At 45.6% G+C, this 9,788-nt stretch overlaps 1 protein-coding gene across 9 annotated transcripts in view; it reads right to left on the bottom strand.

The window, feature by feature from the left end:
- The window catches only part of LOC117355233 (zinc finger protein 271-like), a 906,970-nt gene that overhangs the window by 741,475 nt on the left and 155,707 nt on the right, over positions 1–9,788 (bottom strand). The window contains exon 3 of one of the 9 annotated variants that reach the window (XM_033933495.1): positions 7,933–8,043. The exons of the other annotated variants lie outside the window; for them this stretch is intronic. Within the exon in view, the coding sequence (XP_033789386.1) occupies positions 7,933–8,043 (111 nt within the window). The remainder of the gene's footprint in view (positions 1–7,932; positions 8,044–9,788) is intronic. 9 annotated transcript variants of the gene reach the window in all.

Here is a 9,788-nt window from a genome sequence, read left to right as displayed (position 1 = left end):
ACATATGATATTAAAGTAATTTGATTTATTCCTGCTTGTATTACTTGTTGAATTGTTATCCCAGGACAAGCAGGCAGCCTATTCTCACATATGGGCGACGTCATCAACGGACCCCGGATGCGGAAGCCTCGCAAGCAAACTTGCTTGAAGAAACTCAAAGTTTTGAGACAACCGCACCGCGCATGCGCGAGTTACTTCCAGCCCAGCGTAGGGCACGTCTCTTCAGTTCTCAGTTTTCCGTGGAGCCGAGAAGTCCATCTTTGACTCTCTGTGTTTAACTTCGTTACTTTGTACCTTCTCTCAACCGCGGTTTGTGTTTATTTCTTCACGAATCGCTGTTTTTACTACTTTTATTTCTTTAAAAAATTTTTTTTTTAATTTTCTTCCGTTCGGCTGCAGGGACAGGCCACCCGGCCGCAGCCCGGAGGCTTCGATTTTGCGGCAGCTATTTTTTCTCCTATGTCCCGGCCAACTACAGGGCTCAAGTGTACGATTTCTCTTATGGACCCACACCGTTGGTGCCTCAAGTGCCTTGGACTGGACCATCAACCGAAGTCGTGCGAGCGCTGTGCTACTCTTCAACCTTGAGCCCTTAAACGTCGTCGTCTTTTGGTGGACAAGTTCTTTGAGATGGATTCTTCCTCCGATCCCTCGAAGTCGAAGGCAGCCTCGACCTCACCTTCGACTGAGCCTCCTCCTGCTCCTGCTTCTACTGCTTCCACTTCGAGCCTCATCAGACTTTCTTCATTTGCAGCGGCTCTCTCATTGACGACTCCTGCTGTATCTTCCCCTATATCCTCAGGTCAGGTAACAGCAGAAAGTTCTAGCAGTGGTTCTTAAGGTGCCTAAGACTTTCAAGTCAAAGCACATTCCCACTGCCTCTGTGGAACTTCCAGCCAAGGCAGGTGGGCCGGTTTCAGACACGGTACCCTCCTAGCCGGCAGCTTTCCAGACCATGTTAGAAAAGCAATTAATGCAGTTCCTTACTAATATGGGACCGAAGCTTCTCCCTCTTATCCAGCCTGGGCATTCTGCAGACTCCCGCAAGGTCGAGCCGCTTCCTTTGCCTCAGTCTGAGCTTCGACACTCTTTGCAAGGAGCAGAGTCTCTGCGAGTGAATGGTCTGGCATCCAAGCACGACATGCAAGGAGCAGATTCTTTGCCAGTGCCTCGGCGGAAATCCTCACACTCTATCCAAAGAGCAAAGTCTTTGGGAGTTTATTGAGATTCCTCCACCAAACCTCTGGAGCTTCGCTCTACAGCCTCTAGTCCTATCCATTCGTTGGTAGAATCGGCTGTTTCTGTCTCCGAGGTGAAATCTCCTCGATCATCGAGATCTGCTTCCAAGCACCATTCTCACAGAAGATCGAGACATTCACCGAGGCAGTTCTTCTTCTAAAGAACATCCTTTTTCAACCAAGCCTCGATCTACTCCTACTTCTACTAGACCACCTACTCCTCGATCAAGATCTCCGCTCCCAAACCTCGAGGATGTCGCGGTTTCGATTGCTTTGTCGAAGTCTCCATATTCATTTGATACTTTTCTTCCGACTGAAGCTTCAATTTTGACCCAGGCTGCTTCGACAACCTCAAGATCCTTTCTTCGTCAGATGGCTGTTGACCTGGATCTTCAATTAGATGCTGGTTCCAAATACTCTAAGGAGTATCTCGAAGTTATGTATCTTCCTCAACCTCCGGCAGAGTCACTTAAGCTTCCTCTTCACAAGCTCTTGTCTCAGACTTTTGCCAGATGCCTGGAGACTCCTTTTTTACAATTCCAGCAGTTCCAGGCAAATTGGACTCTAGCTATAAAACTCTACATCGCAAAGGGTTTGACAACTCACAGTTATCTCACCAGTCCTTGCTTGTGGAGTCATCCTTCCAAGGTTTATGCCACCGTACCTCCTGGAAAGGAAAAGTATGGTCAAATTTGGACGTCGCATCTATCAAAATGCTATGATGTCCTCTAAAGTCCTCAATTATAATTTTCATTTTGTTACTTATTTTGAGTTCCTCATTAAGCTTTTGCCAAAATTTTTTGAGTTCTTTGGACACTCAAAAACATTTTGAATTACAAGAAGTCATCGCTTCTCTATCTCAACTCAGACTACATCTTCTTCAATCATCCTATGATGCCTTTGAGTTGTCTGCTAGGGCGGCTGCCTGTTCTGTAGCGATGCGCTGCCTTGCCTGGCTTCGTACTATTGACATGGATTCTAATCTTCAGGACCGTTTGGCTAATGTTCCTTGTGAAGGCAATGACCTCTTTGAAGAATCTATCGAGGCAGTCACCAAGAAACTGTCTGACCATGAAAATCCTTTGCTTCTATTGTCAGACCTATGCCAAAGCCAGCTCCTGATAAGACTACACGTCTTCCACCTATATAGCAGAGGCGTTTTGCTCCCAGGACGGCTCCTTACAATCGCCCTCTTCCTAAGAAACAGCAGCCTCAGAAGCAACAAAAATCTCAGCCTTCTGCTGCACCTAAGGCTACTCAGCCCTTTTGCCTGTTTACAACAGAGCATAACCTCCACCGTTCTGCCTATAGGAGGTCGTCTCCATCATTTTTACCACCGATGGATGATGATTACAGCCGACCTCTGGGTCCTAACCATCATCAAGGAAGGATACTCTCTTCATTTCACTCAGGTTCCACCAGAGCTTCCTCCAAGAGAGTATCCTTCCAATCCATCCCAGACCACCCTTCTTCTTCAGGAAGCTCAAGCTCTACTTCGTCTCCATGCCATCGAGCCAGTTCCTTTGGTCCAGCAGAACAGGGGGGTTTTACTCCTGTTTCTTCCTTGCTCCAATGAAGACGGACAATCTGAGACCCATTCTGAATCTTAGGGCTCTCAACCAATTTTTGGTCAAAGAAAAATTTTGCATGCTGTCCCTGGCATCCCTTTATCCCCTTCTCAAGCAGAACGACTGGTTATGTTCTCTGGATCTCAAGGAGGCCTACATTCATATTCCCATCCATCCAGCCTCCCATCAATATCTCCGATTTTGGGTGGGGAATCGGCCTGGCTTCATCTCCCAGAGTGTTCACCAAGTGCCTGGTAGTGGTAGCAGCAGCTCTAGGGAACCATGGTCTTCAGGTATTTCCTTACCTCGACGACTGGCTCATCAAAAATTCAACTTATCAGGGGGTTATTATAGCGACCCAACGGACTACGTGGTTCCTACAAAGTTTGGGGTTCGAAATCAACTTTCCCAAATCCCAACTTCAACCCTCTCAGAATCTATAGTTCATTGGAGCTGTTCTGGACACTGTCCAACTCAGAGCATTCCTCTCGCAACAATGTCTGGAAGCTCTTCTCCATCTTTATCACTCAGTGTCTTCCCGCTCCTCCATCTCGGCGAGACACAAGATGGTACTTCTGGGTCACATGGCTTCCACAGTACACATGACTCCTTTTACCAGACTTCACCTCAGAATTCCTCAATGGACCCTGGCATCTCAATGGACGCAAGTTTGCGACCTACTTTCTCGACACATAACAGTCACTCCTTCATTGAAGCAGTCTCTTCATTGGTGGATGCTCTCTTCCAATCTCTCCAGAGGCTTGCTGTTCCAAACACCCCCCCCCCCTCAAAAGGTCCTAACGACAGATTCTTCGACCTACGCTTGGGGCCTCACCTCGATGGTCTCCGTACACAAGGCTACTGGACCAGTGCGGATCGTCAGTGTCACATCAATTTGTTGGAACTCAAGAGCAAACCTCAAGGCTCTCACTGCTTTTCAATATCTTCTTCACGACCAGGTAGTCCTCATTCGGACGGACAACCAAGTCGCCAAGTATTATGTCAACAAACAGGGAGGGATGGGATCTGCCTCCCTTTGTCAAGAAGCTCTGAAGATTTGGGATTGGGCAATCCTCCACAACACCTTCCTCAAAGCTGTTTACATACAAGGGGCGAAAAATTGCTTGGCGGACAACCTGAGTTGTCTTCTGCAAACTCACAAATGGACACTCCATTCCTCGCCTCCACCACATTTTTCCTCAATGGGGAACGCCTCAGATAGACCTCTTTGCAGCTCCCCACAACTACAAACTGCCTCAGTTCTGCTCCAGAATATACTCTTCTCATCGCCTCGAGGTAGATGCTTTTCTTCTGGAATGGACGAATCTCTTCCTATATGCATTCCCTCCATTCTCAAGACTCTGGTCAAGTTGAAGAACGATCATGCCACCATGATTCTGATTGCTCCTCGGTGGCTGAGACAAGCTTGGTACTCCCTTCTACTTCAACTAAGCAGCAGGGAGCCATACCTTCTACCAGTTTTCCCTTCTCTGCTTACAGAGACTCAAGGGTCTCTTCATCCCAACCTGCAGTCGCTACACCTGACAGCTTGGTACCTCTCAACATGACTCCTCTTCAGTTTTCTCAATCTGTAAGAGACGTTGTAGAGGCTTCTAGGAAACCTACCACTAGACAATTCTATCTCCAAAAATGGACTAGATTTTCTACGTGGTGTTTTTCTCACGATAAGGATCCTCAACACTCCTCCTTATCTGCTGTTTTGGATTATCTTTTGCAGTTATCCACTTCTGGCCTCAAGTCTACATCCATCCGAGTCCATCTCAGTGCAATTGCAGCTATCCATCAGCCTATTGAAGGAAAACCACTCTCTGCTCATCTGGTAGTTTCCAGATTCGCGAAAGGACTTTTCAATGTCAAACCTCCTCTCAAACCGCCTCCTGTGGTTTGGGACCTCAATGTTGTCCTTGCTCAACTGATGAAGCCTCCTTTGGAACCAATTGACAAGGCTCATCTCAAGAATCCCACTTGGAAAGTGGTGTTTCTCATTGCCCTCACCTCTGCTCGAAGAGTCAGTGAGCTGCAAGCTTTAGTTGCTGATCCACCTTTCACTGTCTTCTATCATGACAAGGTGGTCCTCCGTACTCATCCTAAATTCCTACCTAAAGTGTTTTCAGAATTTCATCTCAACCAATCCATTGTTCTTCCAGTGTTTTTTTCCTAAGCCTCATTCTCATCCTGGAGAATCAGCTCTTCATACTCTGGACTGTAAACATGCTTTGGCCTTCTATTTGGAATGCACCAAACCACACATAACTGCTCCTCAACTTTTTGTCTCCTTTGATCCAAACAAGTTGGGACATCCAATTTCTAAGCGCACCATCTCCAACTGGATGGCGGCTTGTATCTCATTCTGCTATGCCCAGGCTGGATTACCCCTAACCAGTAAAGTCACAGCCCATAAAGTCAGAGCGATGGCAGCTTCAGTAGCTTTCCTCAGATCTACACCTATTGAGGAAATTTGTAAGGCTGCTACTTAGTCCTCGGTTCATACCTTCACTTCTCACTATTGTCTAGATACTTTCTCCAGACGGGATGGACAGTTTGGCCAAACAGTATTACAAAATTTATTCTCCTAAATTGCCAACACTCCCACCATCCCATTTTGGTTAGCTTGGAGGTCACCCATACGTGAGAATACCTGCCTGCTTGTCCTGGGATAAAGCACAGTTACTTACCGTAACAGGTGTTATCCAGGGATAGCAGGCAGCTATTCTCACAACCCACCCACCTCCCCTGGTTGGCTTCTCTGCTATCTGAACTGAGGAAACGCGCCCTACGCTGGGCGGGAAGGCGGTGCGGTCGTCTCGAAACTTCTAGTTTCTTCAAGCAAGTCTGCTTGCGAGGCTTCCGCATCTGGGCTCCATTGATGATGTCACCCATATGTGAGAATAGCTGCCCGCTATCCCTGGATAACACCTGTTACGGTAAGTAACTGTGCTTTATGGTCAATATACAGCCTGGAGCACTGAGTATTTTCTATAAAGCTGACTGCTAACTAGATTATTTCTGATAGTCAATGCTGGGTCATATCTGGGCACCAGCATTAAGACTCTGGTTCATCAGTGATGGATGGAAGTTGTGTGGATACAACTGGCATTAAATGCAGTCCCCACATAGTCAACTGGACACAGGACTGGTATTTAAGCGGTCTTTCTTGTCTAGTTAGCTATGTGGGTAGCAGCATTGAATGTCGCCACTATACATCCTCATAATTTCAGGCTCTGACCTGACTCGGGCTGGGATGATCAGCACTGCTACTGCTGCGAACGGACTTTCCCCCAATGCAAGTCACGTGACCCAAATATGTCATTTATACTCGCCAAAGAGTGATTTTAAAATTGAATTGGGTCTTGCTTCTTGGGGTGAACTCCTGAAGGCGAACTCTCCGGAAGAACTGGGACTTTACCTGCTCATGGTAACAGAGTAAATAACAGCAGAAAAAGACCTGAATGGTCCATCTAGACCAGGGGTAGGGAACTCCGGTCCTCGAGAACCGTATTCCAGTCGTGCTTTCTGGATTTCCCCAATGAATATGCATTGAAAGCAGTGCATGCAGGGGGTGCATTTCTAGGTTTTATCAGGCTCTCATTCAACAACAGGCCCCCCCCCCCAATTAAGTTTATTGGGATTTGGGAGGGGCTCTTACGACCGGTTGGGCCAGCTATAAATTGGGAGCAAGTGTTTATTCAATTGCTTCGTGTTTCTATAGCTAGCTCTTTGGTGGAAAATGGATACAAGATGCTGTACCAATGGTATCCAACGCCCCAGCGACTTCATAGAATGTACCCCAGGTATCTGATCTTTGCTGGAGAAATTGTGATCAGCCGGGCACCTTTCTCCATATCTGGTGGGACTGTCAACAGGTTGTTCCCTATTGGGATATGGTTTTTGAATTCTTGTCAGATATTTTCCATACCATTCTTTATCGTAACATGGGTAGTGCTCTTTTACATCTTCCATTAGCTCAGTTACCTGCTAAAGCATATAAACTTGCATGTTTTATTTTTACGGCTCCTCGACTTTTATTGGCTGCATATTGGAAACAGGCCTATGCCCCGGGTCGAATGGCTCTATTGTGTAAAGTGACTTTTATTTATTGTATGTCTAAACTGACTGCTTTGCTGCATAATCGACTTACTCCCTTTTTAAAGGTGTGGGATCCTTATGTTCGATGGTGTGACTCTCTATCATGACTCTTGCTTAGTTTTCTTTTTGTTCATTGCAATCACCTTCCAATGTTTTTTCTTTATATATATTGACCCCGGCGTTGGGGGGGAGGGAGGTTTGGTTCTTTTGGTTGTATTCTGATACATTGTACTGAAGAGATACAGCACAATAGTTTATATTTTTGAGCTTTTTTTTGGGGGGGGTGAGAGGGTTTCTTTTGTATGTAATTTTTGGATTTCTGTTTGATGTACCTCTGATGTTTTGTATATTTCTGAAAAAGTCAAATAAAAAAAAAAAAAGAGAAAACTAATGGCTAAAGCCTGCTGCTTCTGAGCATCACAATGAGCCAATGCAATCAGGAGCTTACGAACATTATGACCCGCCTGTCTCCCCTTCACGAAGCCCGCCTGTTCCACCCCCACCAATAAAGGGACCAACGGGGCCAGTCTGTTCGCCAAGACTCGGGCCAAAATTTTTAAATCTACGTTGATGAGTGAGATAGGGCGGTAGGACTCCACCAAAAGAGAGTCCTTACCGGGTTTAGGCAGGACCGTGATCAACGCCCGATTGGATCCGACTGGGAAATGTCCCCCCTCTACCGCCTGTTGAAAGTATTTTCTCAGAGGATCCGCCACGTAACCGCTCAATAAATCCAAGAATCCAAAGCTTTACCCTGTACTGTGCTTGGGTTCCAACTGCCGAAATCTCTGTTAAGACTTACTCCAGCCCATCTACACCCTCCCAGCCATTGAAGCCCTCCCCAGCCCATCCTCCACCAAACGGCCATACACAGACACAGACCGTGCAAGTCTGCCCAGTAACTGGCCTAGTTCAATATTTAATATTATTTTCTGATTCTAAATCTTCTGTGTTCATTCCATGCTTCTTTGAACCAACTTGTAAACCCCATATCATTCTGTAGAGTATTTGTTACTCACCCGTGTCTGAATGTCTAACTTCTCTCTCTCCTGACTCCTGGGGATCCTGGATATTTGGCTCTCCATCTTGTTTAATCCACGAGAACAGATCAGGACTTATCCTTACAGAGCCTGTTTCCAGGAATAAACATGAAAACTCAGTTATATACTTCCCTTTACTCAAAGAAAAATATGCAAGAGTTCAAAACATCAGCTATGATGAATTTTATTTACCGTATTTGCCGGCGTATAAGACGACTGGGCGTATAAGACGACCCCCCAACTTTTACAGTTAAAATATAGTTTGTTATATACTCGCCGTATAAGACTACCCCTTCTTCCGCACACCTTCTGCACAACAAATAGTTGCACTATGTATTTTATTACACACTGCCTTTAATGTAAACTGTAAAATTGCAGGACATCAATGGGACAGGAGTGCCAGCCCTACACAGCCATACACAGCGGCACGCCTCCTGCTCGCCCCCGCAACTTCCTTAAGGGCTAGACTCCACACACGGCCGCATGTGCGAGAGACGTAGTAAAGAGAAAAGGGGTGGGGCCAGAGCGCCGCTGCTTCCCGCTGCGCAGGATGAAGGAGCTGGCACCCTTGTCACACTGATGTCCCGCCATGGCCCCGCTGATGTCCCGGCAGGTTTACTAGTACCGTAAGCACCGTAAGGAGGTAAGGAAGGAGATGTTAGGGCATGTAAAGTAAGGGCATGTAAACAGTGGCGTACATAGGGTATGTGGCACCCGGGGCCCATCATTTTTTGACACCCCCCCTATGTAAAAAAAATATTTTTTGTAATGACCATGAAACAGAATAAATGGTCAGAATAGAAACAGGCAGTGAAAATTTTCTTATATTCCAAACATAACATAACATAAATTATGTCTGAATTGTCATGACATCAGAAGTACATATGGAGTAGTTGCAGGTGATGCTTGGGACAGTTCTGATTGTGTTAGTTCGGTTTTATGTGTTTTTTGAATAGAAGGGTTTTTATTTCTTTTTGAAGGTTTTGCAGTCTGTGGTCGATGTCAATTGGTTGTAGAGTTGGGGGTCGAGTGTTGCAGCTCGAATGGCTAGGAGGTTGTCGAACAGTTTTTTTCTTTTGACGTTTTTGGTTGGAGGGTGTGTGAATGGTGCGTGAGTTCTCCTATGTCTGTTTGAAGTGGATTGAATTATTTAGCTGAAGAAATTAGTTACCCCCTCATCCCACACACATTAATTCTCTTCCATTTTTGTTCCCATTATAAAAAACACTGATAAGTTCCCAGAAAAAAAATACATTAAAATAAGAAGTGAAAACAAAGGCCCCTACAGATGAGAACATAACATAAGAATAGCCTAACTGGGTCAGACCAATGGTCCATCATGCCCAGTAGCCCATTCTCATGGTAGCCAATCCAGGACACTAATACCTGGTCAAAACCCAAAGAGTAGCAACATTCCATGCTACCGATCCAGGGCAAGCAGACACTTCCCCCATGTCTTAATAACAGATTATGGACTTTTCCTCCAGGAATTTGTCCAAATCTTTCTTAAAACCAGCTACACTATCTGCTTTTACCATAACTTCTGGCCACTTCATTTTTAAGTTTAGATCTTTCCTTTAAAACAGAGACCTTGCTAGATGTCAAATACAGCACAAGGTAACTTCACATGGACTTAGCTGTGCAGGAAATGTGAATCTCCTCATACACCCACCATATAGTGCAAAAATGTGCAAAGGTCTGTTTTTTTCTTTCGATCACTACATAGCCTAATGCCACACAAGCAGCGCTGTTACAAACATATTCTGTAGGTCAATGCTAAGGATAACAAAGTTTCCTTCCTTGGACCAGAAGGAGATAAACCACTGGAAGAGATC

Source organism: Geotrypetes seraphini, chromosome 2 (assembly GCF_902459505.1).
Source record: "Geotrypetes seraphini chromosome 2, aGeoSer1.1, whole genome shotgun sequence".
Classification (NCBI taxonomy): Eukaryota; Metazoa; Chordata; class Amphibia; order Gymnophiona; family Dermophiidae; genus Geotrypetes; species Geotrypetes seraphini.
Note: the sequence above shows the minus strand (reverse complement) of the source record. Positions and strands in the feature narration are given on the sequence as shown.